The sequence below is a fragment of the Pristis pectinata genome, chromosome 27 (assembly GCF_009764475.1).
Source record: "Pristis pectinata isolate sPriPec2 chromosome 27, sPriPec2.1.pri, whole genome shotgun sequence".
Classification (NCBI taxonomy): domain Eukaryota; kingdom Metazoa; phylum Chordata; class Chondrichthyes; order Rhinopristiformes; family Pristidae; genus Pristis; species Pristis pectinata.
The window spans coordinates 16953741-16979912 of record NC_067431.1 but is presented as its reverse complement, the minus strand read 5'-3'; the positions used below and the strand labels follow the sequence as shown (position 1 = coordinate 16979912).

General features: G+C 41.2%; 2 protein-coding genes across 3 annotated transcripts in view; both read right to left on the bottom strand.

Annotated features, from left to right (window-relative positions):
• Positions 1–1710: 1710 nt before the first annotated feature.
• LOC127583656 (cell surface glycoprotein MUC18-like) lies at positions 1711–16888 on the bottom strand. 2 transcript variants are annotated; one of them, XM_052039859.1, is made up of 9 exons: positions 16603–16888; positions 15335–15459; positions 14132–14267; positions 13314–13435; positions 12260–12395; positions 11857–11895; positions 8592–8736; positions 7565–7682; positions 1711–5497 (listed from the first exon to the last, which is right to left on the bottom strand). In XM_052039859.1, the coding sequence occupies exons 1-9, from the start codon at positions 16709–16711 to the stop codon at positions 5495–5497; spliced, it is 933 nt and encodes a 310-aa protein (XP_051895819.1). In that variant the 5' UTR covers positions 16712–16888; the 3' UTR covers positions 1711–5494. The 2 variants fall into 2 exon arrangements, with proteins under 2 accessions (XP_051895819.1, XP_051895818.1); XM_052039858.1 differs by having other exon boundaries at positions 1711–5492.
• A 2812-nt stretch (positions 16889–19700) lies between these two features.
• The window catches only part of LOC127583585 (cell surface glycoprotein MUC18-like), an 82596-nt gene continuing 76124 nt past the window's right edge, over positions 19701–26172 (bottom strand). The window contains exons 4-7 of the mRNA XM_052039707.1: positions 25760–25830; positions 24879–24975; positions 23939–24121; positions 19701–19879 (exon numbers count right to left, since the gene is read on the bottom strand). Coding sequence (XP_051895667.1) covers positions 19701–19879; positions 23939–24121; positions 24879–24975; positions 25760–25830 — 530 coding nt within the window. The remainder of the gene's footprint in view (positions 19880–23938; positions 24122–24878; positions 24976–25759; positions 25831–26172) is intronic.

Sequence of the window (26172 nt, the reverse complement as noted above, 5' to 3'; positions counted from 1 at the left end):
AGGATACATAAAAATTTCTTTGCACAGAGGGTAATTGTCTACCCTGGAGGGTTGTGAAGGCTGGATCACTTGAGGTTTTTTAAAGAGGTAGATACATTTTTGAAAGATAAGGGAAATTAGAACTGTGGGGAACTGTAACTGAGGAGTAGCTGAGGCCCAGGGTAGATCAGTTGTGATCATATTGAATAGCAGGGCAGGCTTAAGGGGCCAGGTGGCTTACTTTTGCCATTTTCTTGTGTTCAACTTACTGAAATTGGGGGATTATAGTCTAAATTAATTGTACATCACAAGTGAAACTGCCAGTGAGACAGTAGAGAGCATCAGCTTTAGCAATAGATATAAAGATTTAGTCTTTCCTTCAAATTGTTGCAACAATTTTTTTATAACTCAATTTTAAGAAATCATTTAATGTTAATGATCTTTGTTTGGACCTGGTTTGGGATTGAAACATACATGAATTTTTGCCTGTTTAATTCTTGCTCCTCCATCCCTTGAAACCTAGAGACTCTCTGTCTTCGGAAAAATCATTCTGCTGCCAAAAGGCAGGGGTTTCTACTTCTTGAATGGCTGATGAACATTTTAGGAAGAAAGAATCCCATTCAGCTCTGGGACTGCAAGTTCAGGCTAAATTCCTTTGGAACCAACTCAGATGACTACACAGATGAACGAGTGCTTTGTAAGAAAATTAAGGCAAGATTTCTCTCCCTTGTAAGCAAAGATGCAGTTAATTAGAATGCAAAACTTTTAAAAGAGGTAACACCCCATTTATAGTGAGTTTCAATATTTATAAATATCTTTGGCTTTCTTCACACCCATTGCTTCTCGCCAGTTATCATTTTACGGGTTTCATTATCTCCTGTGTAAACAATCTTTTCTCTGATTGGGGTTTACGCGAGGTGAGGGTGAGGTGGCAAGGTTGTATTTAAATCCAAGCCCTTTTCTGGATTTATCTGGAACCACATACATTTCACGGTAAAGATCTTTTGAGAGGGAAGAGTAAATCCTGGATGATTACTCCTTCCCTAACTGGGGTTCTATGGCCAATTTCACAATCAGTATTGCAGTTCAAGAATAGACCAATGGATACATCTGGTACCTACAGGTAGTTCTGCTATAACATGTTAGTTACATGTATAAAAAGTTGTGTTATAGCAGAAGAGGTTGTAGTTGCCTTCAAAGCACAGATTTAATCAAGTTTTCCCAATCGTGACTGCACTATAACCAATGCACCCTGTGTAATGCAAATAGTGTTCCCTAATCCATCAATGGTGTTATAACCAATTCACGTTAGAGAAATATGTGTTCTAGCAGAACTACTTGGATTTGATAATGTTAAGGACTTTAAATGACACAAAATATTTCTTATTAGTTCTGACAACTTTTTATCCACCCCATGCCTCCCTCCTCATCCATCTTCCCAGTCAGCTTTGTGCCTTTAACCTGAGGCACCATTTGGATCAATCCTGCAAAAGCCATGTTCGATTCTTAATTATGTTGATGTCACATCCAGTTCTGCTGATAATGCAGTGGACTTGAGCAACTTTTCTCTCTCAATACGTAGTTTGGAAAAGGCCAAGTCGTCAAACCCAATGTGAAGGGAAGGTAGAAGTGTGGCCACCACTGACAAAATTCAATCCCACCCCCCTTGGTTGATTTACTAATTGTAACATGCATGTATGACAAAGGAACTGCACATCTTCAGGCAAAGGATCTCTGGGTTTATTTTATCCAAAGGAATGTTCTATTAGATTGCAGAATGCTACAAATTATATTGGAAATTTGCAACAATATTTTTATTTGGCATTTTCTTCATCACATAATAAAACAAACAATTTTTACAGTTGCAGTGGATGTAAATCTCAGTTGTGTGTTTGATCCCAAACGCAAGTTCCATACGTGCAGAGAAGCCTTATAAAACACAGTGCAGAGGAACTTGCACACGTCCACTCGTTGACGGATGGTGACTTTGTAACTCCCAATTGTGGAGAACAGTTTACCCCAAACCCAATGATATACTTGCCTTGTTGTGTTCAGTACTAACCAAAAATTAAATGATTCTACGTAGAGTCATGGAAAGATACAGCTCAAAAACAGGCCCTTCGGCCCACCAAGTCTACGCCAACCATCAAACTCCCATTTTTACACTAATCCTACCCTAACCCATTTTATTCTCCCCAGATTCTACCACTTATCTACATGTTAGAGACAATTTACAGTGGCCAATTAACCTACCAACCTGCACGTTTTTTGGGATGTGGGAGGAAACCTTTGCTGTCACAGGGAGAACGTGCAAACTCCACACAGACAGCACTGGAGGTCTGGATTGAACCCTGTTCGCTGGTGCTGTGAGGCAGCAGCCCTAATTGCTGTGCCACTGTGCCGTCCAGTGACTTGACCTTATTCTTCTACCCCAGTCATGGAATCTAGTGATGTTCTTTGCACTCAGCTATATAAACATTTGAGTCTATAATAACTGGGTGGTTCTTGCAGAACGTGTTGTCCTGGTTGGATGATTAAATTCTACTATCACCTGTAGTTTCCTGAGTTTTGGTTCCACCATCCTCCGCTGAAGGTTCTCAGGAAGAGATGATAAAAGCCACTTCAGGCAAACGACTGTCTGTGGGGGATTCTCGGTAATGTGGTTTGCAGCGTCTTAAACATGGTGAGGATGCCTCATTCATTGTGACAGCCAGCTGCCCAAGAAAAGAAACTGAGTTGCTTCATAGACTCCAAGATTGAATAATACCCACATACCCAGAACAGCCCCAAAAATTAATCATTCAGGAGCAATCCTTTTACTTCTAAAGAACCTCTGTGAATCTGTTATTTCTTTGCAGCAGTTTAAACTGATCCAATATAATTTTAACTACTTATACATAGATGCAGCTTCAGTGTCTAAGCAATATTATGGAAGTTTCAACACAAGTAACAAACAAGAGCAGGTTAACAAAGCGAGGCATAGAATGTGTTAACATTTTTACAGGTTCCATTGTGAATGAGTCAGATAGAGGGAGCTGCATTGTGGCTGTGTAATGATGACACAGTACTCAAAAGAGCATCTCTCTATATTGCTCCTATATTTTTCCTTAACTTTTCAAATCCAGAATGGAACTCTTATCAGTCTGACTGGATGCATAGAGGGATAGATTGCATCTCATAGATGAGCTTCAAAGAAGTTTCTCCATTGATGGAGTGACCATGAAGAACCCGTTCAGAGTTATCATTGCATGACATTTTGCAGGTACTGGGCAGGAAGTGAAGTGCAGTCTAATGGGTGGCGAATGCAGGTCAGGTCTTCATGAGCTGTGGTCAGTGTCAAAAATTACACCATAACTCCTCTCCAAGTTTGACTAGGATCATCTGACCTACAGAGTGTTCTGATCACTAGTGTTCTGTCTACTAGAGTTCAACAGTACTGGATTGTCAACTGGGCAAACCAACAGTGGGAGAGTTGAAAAACATTCAGCTTTCGGAAAAAAAAACTTTTCAATGAAACTCTTCAGCTCTTCCTTCTCCTGACACATACGCATGCCCCCTGATAACCTATCTTCACCAAATAGTCCTGGCAGTTAACTATGCACAGTTGACCTCTGACTGCCGAATCCTATGCAGCATTCCCCTGTGCACCAGGTGATAATATTTGATTTCCTCTCAGGGCCACTCAGAGTGAGGCTGTGATCAGCTGCAGATTTGTAACATTGCCTCTCTCGTCAAAGGGAGCCGAAAGATAGTCAGTGTTTGGAGAATATAACACACGCCCAACTATTGTTTAAGCGGTGAAGTCCAAGTTACTGCTTTCAGTGTTGCTGACTACCAAAGACCTGGCCTACAAAAGGCAACAAGAGGATTCGCTAAAGTTTATTCTTGTTAATCTATATACAACAAACTCTTCACAAGCTAAGCTGGGAACACAATGCACATGAAGTGTGGGCCCTCCAAACAAATGGACAGGAACTGCTAACTTGTCCTCGGCTGAACTACATGGTCTACAAGAATGTGTCCTGCAAGTTTATAATAATGAGAGCCCTACGTTCTACTGCACATCTTCTGCTCATTTATAGCGAAGACACCTTCCAGCTATTCTTGCACCGCTGCGTCAGACAGCTGCATTCTGCCCATCAAACTTACTGTAACATGTACAAAAATAAAATTCAGAGTCCTATCCAAGAGTAAAAGTTCACTTGTTAAAAATTAAATGTTTCAATTAATAAGCAGCTTATGATTGAAGGAAGTATGTGAAGTGACAATGGGTTACAGACCCTGGATGTGTAGAAACATAGACCTTTCAATTCACAGAAATGTAAGATCAACCAATCAACAGAAACATGGGCCCTGTGCTAGTGAAGACATTAGTTGATGATCTGTGTTTGTGACAATGAAGATGGTGATGAGATCATTCTCATTTCAATTCTGTACTTCAATCAAATCTCAGATCATAATACACAGAATTTCAATTTGGAGGAAAAGCCGGATGGGTACGAAGCTGTGGAAGAATCCCACCAAAGTGGACTTAGTTTGAAATCTTTGGACAGTAAACGTCAGACTCAATGAGTCATTGATATTCTGACAGAAAGCCCTTCCCTGTGGAACAGAATCAGATCCTGTAAATATGCAAAAGAATTCCTGATCTAAAGTCAAAGTTTCTTGCTACAAAGCAATGTGGGATTAATTAGTCAACTAGAAATCCTCTCCCATCAATAAACCTGTCCCTATTGCTCTGTGTCACCAACTGGAATCATTGTAACTTAGCCTGGCAGTGATATGCTAGGGACTGATTAATGATCCTACAGAAGTACTTTTATCGTTATTTGTTTGCAGAACTGGGAATATCGATTTGAAACAAAAAGAAATGCACTGACTTCATCTCTCTGAACATTAATCTCTTAACTAATGACTAAATTTTACAATAATTCACTCAACTCATGATGAGTCATGTGGAAAATGAAAATGTTTGTCTGTTACAGATTGGACTTCCAGGATGGGGTCTAAAATTACCTTCTCAAGAGCAGGCATTTCAAATCTCGATATTTCTTTATATTCCCATTATTCATCCAGAATTTCCAATTGGTTTAAACTGACGGGATTCATATGAATTGTGCAGAAAAGTAAACACGTTTTCTTTTTGAATATCTCAAGGAGACCTGTTGTGATCAGGTGTTTTTGTACTCTGTAACTGCTGGTGTGACAAAGCAATAATGTACAGATGTTTGTATCCAAGGGCGGATTCCACTGACAGAGGTCAAACAAAACATCAGGACCCTGGTCGATAGTGGAGATTGAGAGGCCATGTGTTCCTTTTGGAAAGGTGTTTCGCTGTTTCCAGTGAAGGAAAGTCTCCAGTATTGGTTGGAATCGCTTCAGTGTAGGAGCATATGCAGCATTTGTAAAGGCAAGAAGATTTCACGTTACTGTCATATCTGTGCGGTCAGGCACAAGCTGGAAGCACTGATTACTTCTCTTCATTCTGCAGGTCTGCATCTTCCTGCCTCTCCCTTCACTCCAGAAAAACAAGGGAAAACAATACCAACATATTAACAGTGTCTTGCTCCTGGGTTACAATAAGCACACAACTGACTGGTGAAACGTGCACATAGGAACAAAACAAGGCTCTTCAGTTGCTTGAATCTGCTCCACATTTAATTAGATCACTGTGACTGATCTGTAGTTTCATTCCATTTTAATATTTTTACTCCGTTTTCTTAGCCAACAAAAAGCTATTTGTGGCAAGGACTCTGATGATTCCCCAGAGGGTTGTGGTGGAGCTCAGAGAGAAAATAAACTCAATGCCCCAGACACTTAATTATGGAAAAATTAGTAACTCAGGAGGCCATTCAGTCTGTCATATCCATGTCAGTCTCCAACCTAACCCCCACCTACCAGCCCTGCTGGTCTTAGTTCTTTAAGTATACATCCATTTTAAGTATAGTGACTGTTTCTGCCTCTGACACTCATTGAGTGAAAAAAATGCCCTTGTGTTCCTCTTAATCCTCTTACCAATGACGTTAACTCCAGCCCTTCTGGTTTCTGACTCCTCTGCTGTGGAAAAGAGATCTTTTCTCTGTTTGGACCCCTCATAATCAAGACTCCCCTCAGCTCTCACTCTTCCGAAGAAAACAAACCCAGCTTATTCAACCTTTCCCCAGGATAAAATTTTCCACTCCTGGCAACATCCTTGAAAATCTCCTCTACACCCTCTCCAGTACAATCACGTCCTTCCCGCAGTGTGGTGACCAGAACTATATGCAAGCTGTGTTTACACAGTGTTGTATACAGTTCTAGCATAACCTCCAATGTTTCACATTTTATGTCTTTATAAAGCCACCTTTTTTTAACTGTCCTCCTACTTTTGAAGGATCTTTGGATGTGAACTCGAAGGTCCCTTTGTTGTTCCCCACCACCTAATATCCTTCATTTGTTCAGAGCCACACAGCACAGAAACAGGTCCCTTCAGCCCATCGAATCTGTGCTGACCGGTAGGCACGCATTACACTGAACTCGTTATTTTGTTGTCCCCAGTTTACAGGGGCCAATTAACCTAGCAGCCTGCTCATCTTTGGGATGTGGGGGGAAACCCATTCAGTCGCAGGGAGAGTGTGCAAACTCCACACAGACAGTACTGGAGGTCAGGATTAAACCCAGGTCACTCGAGCTGTGAGGTAGCAACTTTATTAGCTGTGCCAACTGTTGTTTGTGCCCTTGCCTTGCTGCACTTCCCCAAAGGCATTGCTTCGCAATTCTCTGGCTTAAGTTCCATTCACCACTTCTCTGCCAAATTGATCATTTAAATCTCCCTGCAGTGCAAGGCCTTCAGACACATGGTCAATTTTTGTTTCAGTTAGAAACTTCTTCATCACACCCCTACATTTAAGTTTAGATACCAAGGGCAGTAAACGTTGTTTTGCAGCGCAGTGTGCATCCTCCTCCGGTAACCCCCACCACAGAATCGAAACTGACACAAAATATGGGGATCCAAAGGGAAAAGACTTTTCAGGAGTAATCAGTTCCTCAGACCAAGCCACAAGGTTGCCTTGTTTCTGCTTTGCAGTCACTACAAGAGCAAGAAGATGTCAGAGTAATCCCATTATCAACCATGATATTGTACAGCCACTTCCATCTTTATTGATTAGTCTTCATAATTACTTGCTGCATATGCACAGATACAGTTTAGGGGCATGCACCAGTACACAGATACTGGAATAATTAAACATACCTGTAGCCTGGAGACTTATACCTGAGAGGGTATGGATCTCTTATGAGTGCACACACTTGCCCACAGCTCTAGATCTAGACTGGGCACTCCTCATAGTCTCCTCGTAGTCACTGATCTTGAGTGGGTATGAACATCAGTGAGTACACACACCTGCCCAATATTGGAATCAATAAGAACAAGTACCATTCTAGAGTGAGAATACACGTGTGTGTATTGATCCAGAATGGTACACACACCTGATCATGGCTATGTCTTGGATCATGAATCCATACACACACACCCTTACACATACATCTACCAGTGCAGATCAAAACAATACCTCGCAGGAAGGCACAGGTATTTTAGTTCCCTAACCTGATAGTTGGGTGGCTTCTTCTCTCCATTGACTCCTTGCAGAAGCACAGTTTCCTCCGGAACCTTCTGGTCATTCTTTGCTTCTACCACAATGTTCTCGTGAGTTTCAGGTTGTGAGCTAAGCAAGTCAAACAGTACTTAGTTACTTCACCAGTGGCTGGCCAGTATTACCTGGGCCAAACTGAAATAATGACATTGGCCAGAGTCACAAACATGCAATCCTCTGCATATTAAAGGCCAATGCAGACATGAGCACACACAATGCAAATCACTCAACTATCTGGCCAAATTTGGCTGTGTACATGGAAAATAGTCAATTCTAGATTAGCCAGCAGTGGTTCATCCAGGATATGTATTAATCCTGCTGCCCCAAACCCCACATGTATTGTCCCAAGATTTGGCCTCCATTCATCCCCACAAGATGCCTTCCTGAGACAGGTGGCCACTCTTCAGATGACTATAACCCCGGGACAGATGGCCCATCTCCAGACAACTATAACCCTAAGACAGACGGCCCATCTCCAGATGACTATAGCCCCAGGACAGACGGCCACTCTCCAGTCAACTATAGGCCTGGGACAGATGGCCATTCTCCAGACTGGAACACGTTTAGTCATGATACTCACTCAGTTCAGCTGAGAAATCATCTTGAGTCACACTGCTCAGTCTTTGTTGTGCAAAATATCTTATGCCTTTTATATTACCTGGCACTCCCTTCCATTACCCTGGACGATCAGGAATTGACTAAATGCAGAATTATACATGCAAACCAAGATTTGGACATTTGTAAGCCAGTACATGTCCAAACACGTGATTTCTTACATTCACTGCCTCTTACACACACACACACACACACACACACACACACACACACACACACACACACACGCACGCACACACGGACACACATGCACATGCAGACAGACACAAGCACACTCATGCAAATGCAGACTCTCTCTCTCTCTCTCTCTCTCTCGGTGTGCAGATACACACATGCATGCACACTAACAACATCAGGAAGACTCACATGGTTTGTTTGCCTGAACGGCCACAGGGTATCTTTCCTTTTTTGTAGAGGAAATAGAGAACAGCACCCAGGATGGCAAAAAGTAGAATGCACACGATGATGACGACAATCACCACTCCACCACTTCTCTTCGCTCGAGACATATCTAGACCAACAGAAGAATGGTTGATGCAATAGAATCTGCTTGAACGGCCCATTTTTTCCTCAAGTTTCTAACTGAACCACATGAACTGTCCAAGAACCAGACCAGACACACCAGGATCTCTGACCCTGGTATTATACAGTACGTGCTGCCCAGTGCCAGAGCTGGCACTCACCAGTCCTTCCTTGCACAAGTGCACTAGTACCGCTGTCGGCTGCTCTGTTGCAAATCAAAATGCACCCTCTTCAACAACTGAAGTCTGAAGGCACCCAATGAACATGAAACCTTTGGGTAGGAATCCAACCCATTGTATTTCTGAGGCTGTGAATAATATACTATCCTACAGCACAATGTTTCTATGAACTATGCAGAAGAATTTAATCGGAAACCCAATCTGCACCATTTATGAAGTTTAGGAGTTTGCTTCTTGGTCCCATGTGGAGGTGCCTGACATGCAGAAGGGTGCAATGATCTGCAACACATGCCTGGAGCCAATTTCACAAAGTTCACACATGCATAACTGTTGTGGGACGTCATCACTGTGAACAAGAGACCTGCTTTAGTCTTACTTAAAGGGGACCTCTTGTAAAAGGTGACACAAAGAATGAGAAGGAGGAGGTGCTATTTAAGTTACAAACTTGCCTCCTCTGCTGACCTGCCTCTGGCTACACATCAACCTCACCCCAGCACCACCCCCAGCCTTCCCCAAACCCAACCCTTGGGATCCCAGTGGTGGAGTGAGCAGAGTAGAGGTGTTAAGTTTGCAAAGCTTGTACTTTTGTGCATTATTGTTTCATTGTGGTTTTAACTGCTTTAATTTTAGAGAGAGTCTGTAAATATGTGATAAATTGTCATTGATAAAGAATTCTTTCTGCAAGTCTTTCAAAATGGATTGAATTCAGGAAAAAAACTCTGAAGAATTTAGAAGAATAGCAAGAGAATGCTTCTTGAATTCTTTGGTGGTCTGGGTCATGAATTTCCTAATTAAAGATAAGCACAGAGCAAGATTCCAATGTTCCATGCATGAGCAAGATTCCAATGTTCCATGCATAATCAGATTCCACCAGCTGAGAATGTCTGCCACTCCTCCTTTACAATGCTGCAGTGAAGAAATCAATGGCTGCACTATTTCTGGCTGAAAGAGGCTGTGTCTTCCAACAGAGTGCAATCTGTGACGGCAGAGAATGACGAGATGATGAGGAGGGAGTTACACAGGTGCTGATCAATAAACTGATTAAATGGAACAGGAAACATAGGATGAGCTGTAGAAAACAGCAGCCCATTGGGAATGTGCTCAAATAACAAGCACCAAGTACAGAAAAGGGACGTCATAAATAAACTGCAAGCAAACAACTTTCTGATTATTTGTGCAGCAACTTAACTGATATACAAGCTGGTCCTGTAGGTCAATAGGATTTTGGCTTGAAGTGCTAAATGACACTGCATTTTTACTAATGCCAACTGCATTATAGCAGCAGTAGAGACATGGGCTACACTATCTGAACATATCAATGGACATAGCACTGAACTTAAATACAAGCCAGTCAACTATTTGCCCCCTTGCACTATATTCAATATTCATTAGCTTTTCATTGTCATCACAATGAATCTTTAATAAGTTTGAAAACAAGTTTAAAAGGTAGAAAGTGAATTGCATCTATCATAATGCAAAGCAAATTGAAGTAAATCTGCTCTTCAAATCACCTCATTTTGCTGCAGTACCATTCTGCAGGATATGAAGCCAACCCAGTGATCTGGCATTCTCCCTGCCCTGGTCTGCGCACCTAACATTTGCTGTATTTAGCTAATCACAGATCTTCCGAATAGCTCAGAGGTTTGATGGACAATGTGTGCAGAAAGTCTTCAGGGAGATCCTCTAAACTGGAAATAATTTTGTTGCAATGAGACTGCCAAAGAATATGGACATGTCACCAAAGATTTCCAACACTATGTAAAAAGCACATTGTTGGAAATTTGGATGTTGCACATGCACTCCCCCCTCCACCCCCCACCCCCACCCCCACCCATTTCTGAATTGCTAAGTTTTAAGACAATGACAAAACCAAAATAAAACCAGAAGATGTTGGAAGTACTCAGCAGATCTGGCTGTGTACTTCTGTTTCTTTCTCCACAGATGCTTCCTGATGTGATTATTTCCATGCCCTGCTTCTATTTAAAGAAAATCATGTTTGCAGGAAACTTGGAATCATAGAGTAATACATCATGGAATAAAGCAATTCGGCTCATCGTGGATGCACTGCATCTTTGGAAGAGATGGACAATTAATTCCACTCTAAATATGCTGTATTGTTTCTCCTTTGGTATTTATCCAAATCTTTTGAATTTTACTATTATATCTCCTGTAGAACAGTACAGAAACAGGCCCTTCAGCCCATGATGTCTTTGCTGACCATGATGCCAAATTAACCTTATCCCTTCTGCCTGCATGTGGTCTATATCCTTCCACTCCCTGCCTGTTCATGTGCCTGTCTAGATGCCTCTTGAACATGCTACTGTATCTGCTTCCACCACCTCCCCAGGCAGCCCGTTCCAGGCACCTCTCACTCTCTGTGTAGAAAAAACTTGCCTCGCACATCTCCTTCAAACTTTTCCCCTCTCACCTTAAAGCGATGCCACCCTGTTATGTGACATCTTCACTCTGGGAACAAGGGTAGTCAATCTACCCTTTCTATGCCTCTCATAATTTCATATAGTTTTCAGGCAAATTGCTCCAAATAATAACTTCTGGGTAGGAGAAACATTCAAAATTAAAAACCGCAGACACTGGAAATCTCAAATAAATATGGAAATGCTGGAAAAACTCAGCAGGTCAAGTAGCATCTGTGGAAGGAGAAACAGTTAATGTTTCCACAGATGCTGCCTGACCTGCTGAGTTTTTCCAGCTTTTTCTGTTTTTGTTTCCTTATGTCACCTTTGGTTCTTTTGGCAATCGCTTAAATCTGCAAAAATCATACTTTTGCCACTGTAGTTTCTCTTGTTTACATGGTCAAAACTATTCATGAACTTGAATGCCTCAGCCTCCTTTGCTCCACGGAGAACCTACTGAGATGGAACTGAGGTTGCATGAACTGAACAAATCAACCCCACATAACTAATTCTTACCAACAGCAGAGGGTCCACTCGTGGAAACCGCCACTGACTCTGCAATGTAAAAGAGAGTCATCAGGAGAAAGCATCATGAACAAAATTAGTCCCTGCTCCATGTTACAATTCACATGCTACCTGCATTAAAATTATGAGTGTGGCTATTTGGTAAGAACAGGATTGGGTCTGTTGCAATGCCACTATGTTTGCAGTGTCCCTACAATAGTTGCCTAGGCTTACACACAAAGTACAGCCATGTAAGGAAGGCTGTGCTGAGTGACAGTGCCCACGGAACTGTACCCTATCATGAGGGCATTAAGAGGAGGAGGGGAAAAATTGCGTGGGGTACTTTTGGGAAGAAGGCATCACTTGGTGCCCACTCTTCGATCTACTTCTGGACAGCATGTTATCAGATCCTCACCTCCTTGCACAGTGGAGTTGTAAGAAATGCTGCCATACACATTGGTACCACGACATGTCAACTTCAGCTCCTCCGCTGTGAGTGGTAGAATCAATTCACTGACAACGTAGTTCTTTTGGTTATGATACCTTAATGTCTATGCAAAGAAACAAAAACACAAACTTATCACAATAAAAACCAAACTGAGTAACTGTGACAGCAAAGAAAACAATTCAGTGTCCAATATTTAAGGTTCCTTCTCAAAGTTCTTAAGGAATTTATATCATCAGAACCCACTGTTCAAAGTAAATTTGATCATGGGTACACCTGCTTCAGAAGATACGGAGAAACAGACATGAAAGAATTATAGAGCAACACACAAAGGAGCTGGAGGAACTCAGTGGGTCAGGCAGCATCTGTGGAGGGAAATGGACAGTCAATGTTTGGGGTTGAGACCCTTCAACAGGACTTGTGTCTTGTGTCTACATGAAAGAATTATACATGGGTTAGAAGGCAGTAATACAATCCCTCTGTTTAAGAAGAGACAAAAAAAAACAGGGAAGCAACAGCCAGTTGTTTGACATTAGAAAAAGGGAGAATTATTGCTTCTTACTGTTAGGGAAATGGCAATAGGACACGTAGAAAATTATGGTTGGACAGGGTCGACACCTTTTGTGAAAGACAAATCGTGGTTGCCTAATCCATTATGAGCTTTTGGAGGTGGAACTTGCAGGGTATACAAGGGTAAACAGAATATTTGGATTTTCAAAAGACTTTCAAGAAAGTGCCACCACAGTTAAAGCACAAAACTGCTGAATGTGGTTCATTCCTGGCGTGGCAATTTCCTGTGTGACCCCACGTCCTAGGATAAACCTTACTAGTCAGAAATAAATCCCTTCCCCACTGCACTTTGGTTGTGCTTGTTCAATGCGTGTGTCTGAAATATGGCACCTTGAGAAGCTTGTTCATTCTTTGACAGGCTTTGACATGTATTTATTCACTGCCTTTTCCAAACTCATCAAATGGTGCCACAGAAGTCATTGTATGCAAACTGACTTGTTCACTATTTACATACCGGTTCCTTTTCTGTATTACATGTAACCTCTGGCATTGGATGACCTTTGAACACACATGTCAGGTTCACATGGAGTCCATTTTTCTGGAATGTCCACTTGAAACAGTTTACTTGAGGTGGTCCTGCAGAAGGAAATAATCAAGAGTTAAATAACTCCTTGGGCTGCTGCACCAACACACCAAACTTTATACAACCTTGTATTTATTCCCCAAGCCTTTCCTGTTGGAATACATTTCTTTAGTACCAGCATCTCTCAGCATCTTAGCCATTTTAACATGCGAGTCTAAGCAGAAAGAGAATAGTAGGATTTGGACCAGTTATCCAACCAAGTTAGAGCTGGTCCCTCTCTGTATTCAATCTCATTCCTTTTCTAGCAGGAAAATGGGCCATAATCAGAAGAGCTTTAAGACATATCAGGGTGTTAAATTAAGGTGTGTGGAGAATATCAAAATATTACAGGAGGGGGCATGGACCCTATCAGAGTCAAGCAGAATGTATTAGAACATGTTCATTGAGTCCTACAACGCAGAAGCAGGCCTTCAGCCCTCCACCTCCATGCTGCCCATTGTACCTACCTATACCGATCCCATTTACCAGCACTTGGTCTGTAGCCTTCTAATCCTTAGCGACTCAAGTATTTGCCTAGTTACTTCTCAAATGTGGTGAGAGTATCTGCCTCCACCACCTCCTCCGGTAGCGCATTCCAGACTCCAATTACACTCCGTGTGAAAAAAATTCCCCCTCAAGTTCCTTCCAAACCTCCCACCTTAACGCTGTATAATGCGTCAGGAGTGATTTTGCAGACAGGCTGCTCTTACCTGTGACCACAATGCTGATGTTTTTCTGCCGGTTTAGGTTTGGAACACCTGGAACTGCAACTTTACAGCTGTAGTTTCCAGCGTCATCAAATCTGACTACCGGCAGTTTGAGCAAATTTCCAGAGCTGACTGTATTCTGAAAGAGATGATTAATATAACAGAGTGAATGAGAAATTCTGCAAAGTTAAGAACTTTAAAATATTTAAGGTTTGTAATATATCATGACAATAACAATTGGGATTAAAACTTGATAAATCTCCTGGACCTAACGGCCTGTATTCTGGGAGTTCAAGGAGCCCTCTTTAGAGACTGTGGTTCCACTGGTGTTAACTTTTCCTGGATTATAGAATAGTCCCCCTGAATTAAAAGGTGACAAGTGTATGCCGACATGTAGGGTAGTAGAGAGAGGGGGAAAGGGAGTCGTGCACCAATCAGCCTGATATCAGTGTGAGGATAATTGCTGGAATCTATCATTATGGACAGATAGAAAATTTAACTATGATTGTGAGGAATCCAAATGGATTTAAGACAGGCAAATTGCATTTGACAAGTCTGTCGAGAAAAGCTTGAAGCTTCAATCGGCTGGCTGGATAACAGTAGATAAAATATTCAAAATTTGGGCTCCTGGATATGGCTGCTATTCTAGCATGCACTGAGGGGTGAATATTAGACAGTAAGCAGAGTACAGAGTAAGCAGAAAACAGGGAAATTTTCGGGATGGCAATCCCTAATCAGTGTGGATATCATATGTGTGTGTGCGTGTGTGTGTGTGTGTGTGTGCACGCGCGCGTACACACACTGAGAGAGAGAAAGAGATAGATAGACAGAGACAGTATGAAACTCCCACAACGTGACACCACCCCTCTGCATCATAGATCCTCTCCCCCTTCCATCTCACCCATTGCTTTTTGACCTCCTCCCACCTTCCCACAGACTCACTTCAGCCCTTACACACCTCTGCTCACATCTTCAGCCCCTGACCCTGTCCATGCTCCAGCCTCACAACACTAGTATATACCATCCCAAAAAACATTCCCAGAATCAATATTTTATGAATGGATTTAACTGCTCCCTACATTGTTATATCAAACACTCAAAGAGACAAGAATTAGTACAAACATGTAAGTGGCTCTACGTTTTCTGCAGAATTGAAATTAACTACAAAGGTGGTTTTTCACATCATTTTAGAAGCTTTATTCATACCTTAGGTTTTGTCCAGACCACAGATGTCTGTTGTGAAGCCTCCACTTCACAAGATATGCTTACATTTGTGTCACCCTCTGTGAAAGTGTATGGACCTTTTGGTTTCAATATGATGGGATCCAGATCTGTTTGAAAGGAGCACAAGGAGAAAAGTTCTATCACCATTTTTTCTTGATTAAACTGCACTGCGTCTCCTAATTAACAGGTGAAACAAGAATCTCACATCTCATTATACAACCACATATGGGTGGCTGTAATTCACCAACTGGAACAGATACCCTTGGTATCTTCTGACTATATAGCTGAGTTTTGCAAAGGTATGATAGTGAACCAGAGGGAACCCCCCACCATACACCAGTGGTCAGTCCATTATCTGAGTATAAAGGAGCTCTCAAGGTCTTTGAGAATGGTCAAAAGTTGCACTTTACAAAGCCTTCCTGCACATCATCGAGAAAGATATTAATCACAACTGATAACAAATGAACAATTATTTTATTTCCAGTGCCCCCACCACCTACACTTGATTTATTCATGCATGGCAATTACTGGACATTTTCTCTTCTCCCCCCTCACATCGGGCAGAAGCCTGAAAGCTCATACCAGCAGACTCAAGGACAGCATCTATCCCACCGTTATAGTCCCCTAGTAAGATAAGATGGACTCTTGACCTCACAGTCTACTTCATCTTGGCCTTTGCATTTTATTGTCTACCTGCACTGCACTTTCACTGTAACACTTTATCCTGCATTCTGTTATTGTTTTTCATTTGTACTACCTCAATGCACTGATGTAATGAAATGATCTGTATGGATGGCATGCAAAACAAAGTTTTTCACTGTATCTCAGTACATGTGACAATAGTAAACCAATTTACCAATTTAAAATTTGTGCATGAAACTTAATCAAATCTTTAAAGTGTATTTGTTCTGAACATTTTTACGTTCCATATTCTTGTACATATCCAGAATGTGTACTTCATATTCCTTACAAGAGTGAAACACAATCTGCTTCTTTTACATTTTGAGGGGATTCCAGAGTACGTAAGATGACTACTGTTACAATCCAACTCTTTAAACACTTTAGAAGTCAATTATATCAGCAAGATAGCTTTTCCACCATCCCAACTCCAACCCTCCCCTGCTCCCCACTTAGATTCCACCTGGAATGATTTAGCACTAATAACACAGATGCACTAATGGAATTGGATTACTGTTAGGAGTTTTTGGGTGAGAATGAAGTGGAAAAGGGGAGAGAAAGTATATACCTACAATTGACTGTTACCGTCTTGTTGCTGGAAATTTCTTCTGCTACCTCAAAGTCCAGGACTCTGCAGCCATAAACACCACTGTCATTTCGGTTCAGTCCTGTAATCTCCATTGTGTTGCCAGTGCTGTGAAAGTCCTCAATTTTTCCGTCCTGTGTATCAGAAGGGAAGCAGAGTTCCTGTTACTAAGATTCATTCCAACTAATTAGTTTCAGAATGCTCAGATGTTCTAGGATTGGATTATTTTAGTTCGACAAATGTTTAAAGAGTACAGCTGTGTCAGGAGCACAGGCCTGACCATTCATTTGGGATGTAATCCATTCAAAAACCTTATAATTTCCGTAGGATTCTGCCTCTTACCCTGTGAGAAACTCACTGGGTGAAACTGTGGGGCACTGACATTGGGTAGGACGTAATAGGAAGCGTGACATTTAAAGGAAATGAACACCAAATGCAAGACAATAATTAAACTCTATTTAACCTTAGCCTCTGCTTATTTAACATTGAAAAGGGCACATTTCTAGTTCATCCACAGGGTAATGCTTTTTTCACCCCATAAACACAAAACAAAATTGTTGGAAGAAAGCTCAAACCAGATACGATATTATACAATAATACTTGCCTAGGTTTGAATATTAATCTGTATTGAATTATCCAATCTTGTGACAGTATGTTGTTATTACAAATTCATGCATTGTTTTAGGCATTCTCCTTGATGCAAGGGCGCTAGCATTCTGAGTAATTCAGCATTAGGGCTGTGGCTCTGCTGTCCAGTAGCTAATTACACAGTAGTGTAACCCAGAGTGTAAGGATGATACATAATCCCCTTGTGTTCTGAACCGGATACGTGTATCCTTTGCACTTGTGATTCTTCAATCTCTTTGAATGGAGTCTGAGAAAGTACCAGGTTAAACTTGACTGGATACAAGCCACTACAATTACTTATTTCAAGATGAGCAACAGTTATGTTTGTGATCATTTAGATCAATCAGAAACACTTCAATCAGGAAGAAGTAGCCAATTGGATTTAACATTGGTTTAGCAGGAATAGTAAGTAGATGGTTGTCTCTCTGACTGGAGGCCTGTGACTAGTGGCGTGCCACGGGGATCGGTGCTGGGTCCGTGTTGTTTATCATGTATAATAATGATTTAGATGATAATGTAGTAAACTGGATCAGCAAATTTGCAGATGACACCAAGATTGGGGGTGTAGTGGACAGCAAGGAAGGCTATTCAAAGCTTACAAAGTGATCTTGACCAGCTAAGAAAATGGGCTGAAGAACGGCAGATGGAATTTAATGCAGGCAAGTGTGAGGCATTGCACTCTGGGAGGGCAAACCAGGGTAAGACTTACACAGTGAATGGTAGGGCTCTGAGGTGTGCGGTAGAACAAAGAGACCTGGGAACACAGATCCATAGTTCCTTGAAAGTGGCATCACAGGTAGATAGGGTTGTTAAGAGAGCTTTTGGCACTTTGGCCTTCATCAGGGCATTGAATACAGGAGTTGGGATGTTATGATGAAGTTGTATAAGGCATTGGTGAGGCCTAATTTAGAGTATTGTGTGCAGTTCTGGTCACCTGCCTACAGGAAAGATATCAATGAACTTGAAGAGTGCAGAGAAAATTTACAAGGCTGTTTGCTGGGACTTGAGGACCTGAGTTATAGGGAAAGGTTGAATGGGTTAGGACTTTAATCCCTGAAGCGCAGGAGAATGAGGGGAGACCCTCTTGAGGTATACAAAATTATGAGGGGTATAGATAGGGTGAATGCATGCAGGATTTTTCCCCTCAGGTTGGGTGAGACTAGAACTAGAGGACATAGGTTTAGGGTGAAAGGTGAAATATTTAAGGGGAATCTGAGGGGAAACTTTATTCAGAGGGTGGTGTGAGTGTGGAAGGCGCTGTCAGCGGAAGTGGTGAATGCAGATTCAATTGTAACATTTAAGGGAGGTTTAGATAGGTACATGGATGGGAGAGGTTTGGAGGGATATGGTCCGGGTGCAGGTAGATGGGACTAGGCAGAAGATCAGGTCAGCATGGACTAGATGGGCTGAAGGGCCTGTTTCTGTGCTGTAGGACTCTACAACTCTATGACTTGCTTTCAAATTATAATACAAAATAATGAATGTACCATAGTTCCCTACACTTGTGAGTCATCTTGCCAGACAAGCTATACAAATTTTACTCTTGTAACAGTCTCCCAGCCTTCCGTAATTGTATTTGTTTCCATTTCTCATTTTATTTCTCTGTCCAAGAGGATTAGTGATGTCCTGACATATGTGGGGTATTTATCAACTAGTGTAGTCTTGAGAGGGAACAACATTAACAGTCAAATCACCTGCAATTTAGTTGACTGCCATCCCAATGTATTTTGAAACCGATGTGGTCACATCATCCTTTACAATGACTCATTTCAAAATAACACTTAATTCAAATTCCTTACATGGCGAAATGGTCAAAATACCCTGGAAGCAGTACGGTGGTTCAGCAGTTAGTGCTGCTGTCACACGGCTCTAGGGTCCCCCGGTTCAGTCCTGACCTTGGGTCCCTGTATGTGAGGAGTTTGTACATTGTCTTTCAGACCGTATGTACAATGCTCACATCCAAAAGGTGTGGTGGTAGGTGAATTGACTTCTGTAAATTAGGTAAAGTGGCAAAAGAAAGGAGTTGCAAGGACACAGGGAAATAAGCAAAGATGGAATAGGACTGACGGGATTGTTCTACTGGGAGCTGGCATGGCCCCAATGTGCAGAATGGGCCTCCTTCTATATTGTAGCAGGTAAGTACAATGTTGCAGGGGTTACAACTGGTCTGTAAACCGTGAGAGTGTGTGGGAATAGTCAAATTTCTCACTAGTGACTAGACAATGACGTTAGCTGATTATTAGGAAGCAACATGGTGGGCCGAAGGGCCTGTTTTGTGCTGTATGGTTCTATGGTAACATTAATGGTAAAGTTCAGTATCTGGGCTCAGGACGTGAGGAAGCAAGATATTGTTAGCAGCCATATAGCTCAAACTTGTCTTCAAGGAAGGAAGCAGGGAAATGGATACATTTTCTCTGGAAACTCAAACTGTTCTGATGAGCTTCTGAGCTGTTCTACTTACAGATTAGGCTTAAGAGTTGCAGACACAGTCCTGCCCCCATAATGCTCCTCACCTGCTCTTTGTAAAAAGGTATATTCAACAGTAGATGGGCCATCGGAGTGACATTCCATGGTCATGTTGTCTGTCTCCTTCAACACACTGGGGTGAATCAGAAATTCCACATTCTCTGTTGGATCTGGTAAGGAGCAAAAGGAAAACTCCTTGACATAGGGACTAGACTACAGCACTCACTGCAGTAAAATTACTGATACTCACCATTACAATGAAGTAACAAAAGGACAAGCCTTCTTCTAACTGGAATATATTTTATTTATTCACTTGTTCCAGGTGGATTACAAATTATTACTAATGATTCAAGAATAATGCAATCCTTAGCACATGTGAACTCCCCAGTTTGGACTGTATTTAGGAGAGCTTGGAACATGGTTTCAAGTATTTATTCAACTATCAGGTAACTCAAAATCAGGATTTACTGAATACAAGCAGCACATAATTCTTTTCAGTGATCCTCTAATGAATCTTATCATGGCTGTAAAACTCAGCCTATTTTTGCACATTAACTTCTTTATATGGCATTGAATGTTGTGTACAGTCACATAGAAAGACATTCAGATATGAAGTGGTATGAATGAAGTATCTGGACTGTGGACCAAACAGAAACAGTACAATACTATTTCCTGCCACAAGATGGAGGCTACTTAATAAAACTGCCGAGAAATTCATCTTTGGCCTGTCACTTTACATGCATCTTGTCAGCACATTGTGCTTCAACAATACAGTGTGTTTAAATGATACTCACCGGGGATGAATTTCAAGACAGAGAGGGATCTCGTAAAGCTGTGGCTGACTAAGCCATTCAAGATACAGAGGGACTTGCATCCATAATACCAATTCAGCCACTTCAAGATATTTTGTAAATGCTAAAAATAGATACCATGATCAAACCTTCTAAGCAATGGATGTAACTGATAAATTCAAAATCGTTCATATCCTCTGCCCTGGAAACAGAAAAGAAACACATCTTGGCAGACGTGGTGACAATTTGAGACCTTGGCCACGGATGGGAGTCAAGCAGCTCCAGTGGCAGGGGAAGGAGCCTCTGATCACCTTCTGCAGCACAATGCCCAGATAGGGCTAAGCCTAGACTGGGAACCAAAGCAACACAGGCCAAGGGTCCAGTGTCCTATTGCCTTATCTATGTGCATACCACTCACCCAGACAATGAGGACCAATCCAAGGTTGTGAATAGAAAATTAGTTGGCCAACAGGAAATGTGGTCTTTTTGTGACTGCCAAGGTGTTATGAAGTACAATGTACTGCGCTGCTGCTGCAAAAGGTTTACTTTTCATTGCATTATACCCTGTGTATGTATGCCTATGACAACAAAATTGAACTTGAGAACTTGACTTGAGAGTATGGCGTGGCTTACCACAGAGATCAGTGTTGGGACCTCAGCACTTAACACTATATTCTGCATTCTGTTTTTCCTCTTTACTACCTTGATGTAATTATGTAGGACTTGATCTGTCTGGATGGCCTGCAAAACAAAAGCTCTTCACTGTGTATAGGTGCATGTGACAATAATAAACATACCAATTTATGTAGTGATTGGGGATGAAAGCACCAAAAGTATGGAAGTAAATTTTTACTGAGGACACAAAGGTAATTAGAAAAAATAAATTGTGAAAAGGACATAAGAGGAGGCTACAAAAGGATAAAGATAAGTTAAGTGAGAGGGCAAAGATCTGGTAAATGGAATATACTGTTGAAAAATATGAAATCATCCATTTTGACAAGAAAAATTATGAAACGTATAATCTAAAAGATGAGAGGTTGCGGAGTTCTGAGATGTAGAGGGATCCGGAGTCTCCTAGTGCATGATTTTCAAAAAGGCTAGTATGCAGTTACAGCAAATAATTAGGAAAGGCTAACAGAATGTTTATTGTTTATTGTTTGGGGAAATGAATATACAAGTAGGGAGGTTATGCTTCAGTTCCACAGGGCACTGGGGAGATCAGATCTGGTGTATGGTCTCCTTATTTAAAAAAGGATGTAAATATGATTTAAGCAGTTTAAGAGGTTTACTAGACTAATAGGGGAAATAGGTGAGTTGTCTAATGAAGAAAGATGAGTTGTCTAATTGAACAAGCTGGAGCTTAGAAGATGAGAGGTGATGATTGAAATACAAGATCCTAAGGAGTTTGATGAGGAAGAAAGATGTTTCCTCCTGATGCAGAATCTAGAATGTAGGAATCACAATTTAAATTTAGGGGTCACCTATAGATCTGATGATGCTTATTTCTCTCAAGGGGTTACAAGTCTCTGGAACTCTCTCCCACAAAGGTGGTTGGGAGCAGAGTCTTCCATTTTTTTTTAAAAGGGAGAAAGTAGATAGCTTATCTGATTGCAGTCCTCAAATCCACATTCTTGTCTACCTGTTGTAACTTTCAACTCTTTGCTAAAAAGAATCTACCATATCACAAGGAAATTGCGCCAGTGCCTTTATTTTCTTAGGAAGTTGAGGAGGTTCGGCTTGTCACTGAACACTCTAACAAATTTTAACAAATGTACTGAAAGTGTCCTGACTGGTTGCGTCATGGTCTGGTACAGCAGTTCGAACGGACAGGAACGCACGAAACTGCAAAGAGTAGTGAACTCAGCCCAAATCATCAGGGCCACATCCCTCCCTATCATTAGTAGTATCTACATACTGGAGGCGCTGCCTCAAGAAGGCAAAATCCATTGTCAAAGATCCCCACCATCTGGGCCATGCCATCTTCTCACTGCTACCACACTACACCACCAGGCTCAAGAACAGCTACTTCCCTTCAACCATTCAGTTCTTGAATCAACAGGTTCACTAGAGTTCAACAACACAATGACCACTTTGATCATTTTTCACTGAAATGGACTTTGTTTTGTTTGTTCTAATTGTGTTCTTTCTTGTATAAATTGTGTCTATGTTTTTCTTGTGAACGCTGCTTACGTGATGCCTTGTGCAGGTGATGTTGCTGCAAGTAAGTTTTTCATTGCACCAGTGCACATGTGTACTTGTGCATATGACAATAAACTCGACTTTATATTTGAATGGCGGAGAAGGCTTGAGGGTCAAGTAGCTTGCTCCTGCTCCTAATTTGTTTGTTTGTACGAATATTCTATTAAGTAGAGATGTGAGATGTGGGTGATACCTGCAATTGTCCACTACTCTGAGCTCCTAAACCTTTCTACCACACAGAAGAGGCCAGAGACATCACTGTGCAGAAAAACACAGGCTTCTGTCAAATTCGGTGTTAAACCACCTATCTGCCACCACTACAGTAGTTCTAGCAGGTACAGTCCATCCCTGGGTAATGAACGAGTTCTGTTTTCACAGAAATAAGTTGTTACAAGTCCACTTCAATCAGTCGATTTTGTCTGCAAGTCGGTAAACACACCAAAGTCACTAGATATGATCACCATTTCTCCACAATATTGAAATGAATGGCATCAAAAGCACACAAGACTGACAAGAAAGAACAATTACTAAAAGTGGAGAGAGAGAAAAAAACTAGTTCTGCCATTTGTATGAACGAACATTGGAAATTTGAATTTAATAATATTATGGGACCTCGCTCGTACATTGGGCCATCCATAAATTGGGCACTTGTAACGTGTGGACGGCCTGCACTGAGACAGTGACATTCCAATAGTTGTACGAGAGTGATCTTAGAAGGTTACGTTTAACTGTAACTGCACATGCACATTGACCGCTAGAATGGATATTGAAGGCTCTCGATCATCTCACTCTGACATTTGTACCTCTGACATCACTACGGAAGTTACTGCCTTCAGACGAGTCTTGTGAGAGTCATTGGAAGAATTTAAAGTGGAGGTAGATGAACTTCAGCATTCCTTTTGCACAACTTCAGACTGCACTACAGTCTTTGCACCATTCTGCTGTTTTGCACTTGTCATTGTATTTATTGTTAGTATTTACTATTACTCTGTATACTAATCTTTTGTAAGAGTAGAGGTTGAAGGCTGTGGCGATCTGGCAGAGAGGGGGAGTTGAGGTCTAGGGTAAAGTGACCATGATTACATTGGATGGTGAGGTAGGCTTGAGGGGCTGAATGGCCTACTCCTATTGTATTCTTGTGTTCTTAGTGCTTATAACCATGGCTTTGTGAGGCAGGTCCAGGCAACGTTACCCTGACTCCGGGTTTTGATCTTCTCTGGGACGCTCATCAATACTCACACGTTATTGAGATGTTGATCTTTTTAGACTCCTTCATCTTGTCCACTCCTCGTGGCATCCTGTAGCTCACCTCACAGTAAAACTTGGAATCTTTGTCCTTTTTCTCAGGCAGATAATAAAGTGTGCTGCTGATGGTATAAAGGCCACTGGCTTCTTGTGTTGACTGAAATATCGCGTGTACCTCTAAAGAAAAATACAAAATCAGACAGAGATCAGGTGGCTGTCACAGTTAAACTCACTGGGAAATGAACGGTGCTATTTTCACCATTAATCACACAGAGTCAGTCACACACCAAATACAAACAAATGCTGCCCAATGGGTGCTTGCTGTGCACAAGTTGGCTTTTCAGTTTCCTAAACAGCAATAGTGACCACATGTCAACAAGTGTAACTGTAAGGTGTTTTTGGACATGAAGTGGTGAAAGACACCAGAAAATCCCAATTTTTTTAATGGTGGAAGCTGGAATTTGAAATGTGCTTGAGACAGACCCCTCACCTACGTGGGTCGATCAACCACTCTTCAAATATTCATTTAGCTTAAGTGAAGGGAAACTTGACTGCTGCCGAGACGAGATTCGATGTGCTCGAGATCCATTTGTCAATTCTGGCTACATTTTCAACAGTATCCTAAATAAGGAGCCCAACCAGGTGATACTTTGTTTAAAAAATTACTCCCTTCTTCAGTTGCTTCTCACCTTGAAACCACCTATTTCCAGAAATATACCTTCCCAAACCTGTCCAGTAGAAAGGGAACTCCATCTGTACCAGTCCACACACCCGATTCTGTTTCAAACCCCCAAGGGTGATACTAGATATAGTAATTGATGCAGCTTATACAGAGATGATGTGATTTTTCACTATTCTCAGGCAGCATATACCAGAGAATAGATTGATTGCGGTAGGCAGAGGGGATAAGAACTGGCAATAAAATGTTACGTACTTTGCTCTGTCTGAGGCACGAGATGAATTGGGGTGCGGTCTTTGTACCAAGTGATATTGGGAGCAGGGTAACCATTCCTAGCGACACAACGAGCTAGCTAAAAAAGAAAGAGATATTGCATAATAACTGTGTAAAAAAATCAAAGTATCAAAAACAATACATTACCTACATGTGCAAAATGACCATTATCTGTAAATCACTGAATTTCCAGCTGTTTTGAAATAGCTTTATTGCATGTTCTCTCTAGCTTTCTATCACAAACTCTATGTGGCTACAGGAACAATTTTCTGGGTTTGCACACAGGCACAAAGGATTGAACTCCTGACAACAGCAGGTGGTCAGAACAACGAGCAAAGCAAGTTAATAAGATGGATAGCAGTTCCGATTTCATTACACTTTAATGCAAATAGATTTGTAGCAAGATAAAAATTGTGGACTTCTGTAGGATGGTCTATATACAAGTTACTAGCCCATTTAGTTTTCAAAAATATGATGCTTTGTTATCTATTTGTGGCACTATCTTTACTAAATTATATTGCTTAAAATAGATACTCAAAATTCATGGAGTTAGGAATTATAGGAACAGTTTTTTTTAGCTACTTATCTTCTTACACTAGTTCTGACATTCAATGATATCATGGCTGATCTGTGACTTAACTCCATGTCAGTTAATGAAAAAATGCATACTCTCCAGAGAGAGATCAGAACAACATAACTCTCTCATGTTATCCTCATATATAATGGTACAGAGAGAATTTGTACTGAAGTTTGCTTTTAAACCCAAAGGGATGTGAATAGTTCTGAAGAGTTCTGAAATTACTTTGCACAATATCTAAGTGTAAACACAAGACAACTAAATGTCAGCAATTAGCCTTTCTTACCTCTGCTGGTCTTTTGTCCATTACTGATATGGTTATTTCATTTTTATGTATCTCAGGCACGTCTGGTGCACCTGCCAAGAAAGCAGTAAATGTCAGTGACAGAGAAGCAGGAGCACCTTATTACACCCAGAAGAACAAAAGCTTTGCTTTGGAAACCCAAAACAAAAATTGGAGCTGCTGGAAATCTGAAATAAAAACAGAAAATGCTTCAAACACTCAGCAGGTCAGGCAGCATTCAAGATTCAAGATTCAAGATTAACTTTATTGTCATTTCTCTGAGTATTTACATACACAAAAAAAATGAAATACTGTTTCTCGCCAGCTCATACCAGTGCAACAAAAAGAACAGTGATAAATATCTAAAATAGTCTATAAAAACATCTCTAAAACAAAACTAAAAACATATCAACACC

Bases quoted from the DNA above. Each gene is read 5' to 3' on its own strand.
- LOC127583656 (XM_052039858.1), bottom strand. From the start codon at position 16,711: ATGGAGATTACAGGACTGAACCGAAATGACAGTGGTGTTTATGGCTGC. The intron at 14,268-15,334 runs GTATGAATAAAG...CATCTCTTTCAG, and splicing joins TGGTCTGGACAAAACCTAAG to AATACAGTCAGCTCTGGAAA. The intron at 13,436-14,131 runs GTAAGAGCAGCC...TTCCTTCTGCAG, and splicing joins CATCAGCATTGTGGTCACAG to GACCACCTCAAGTAAACTGT.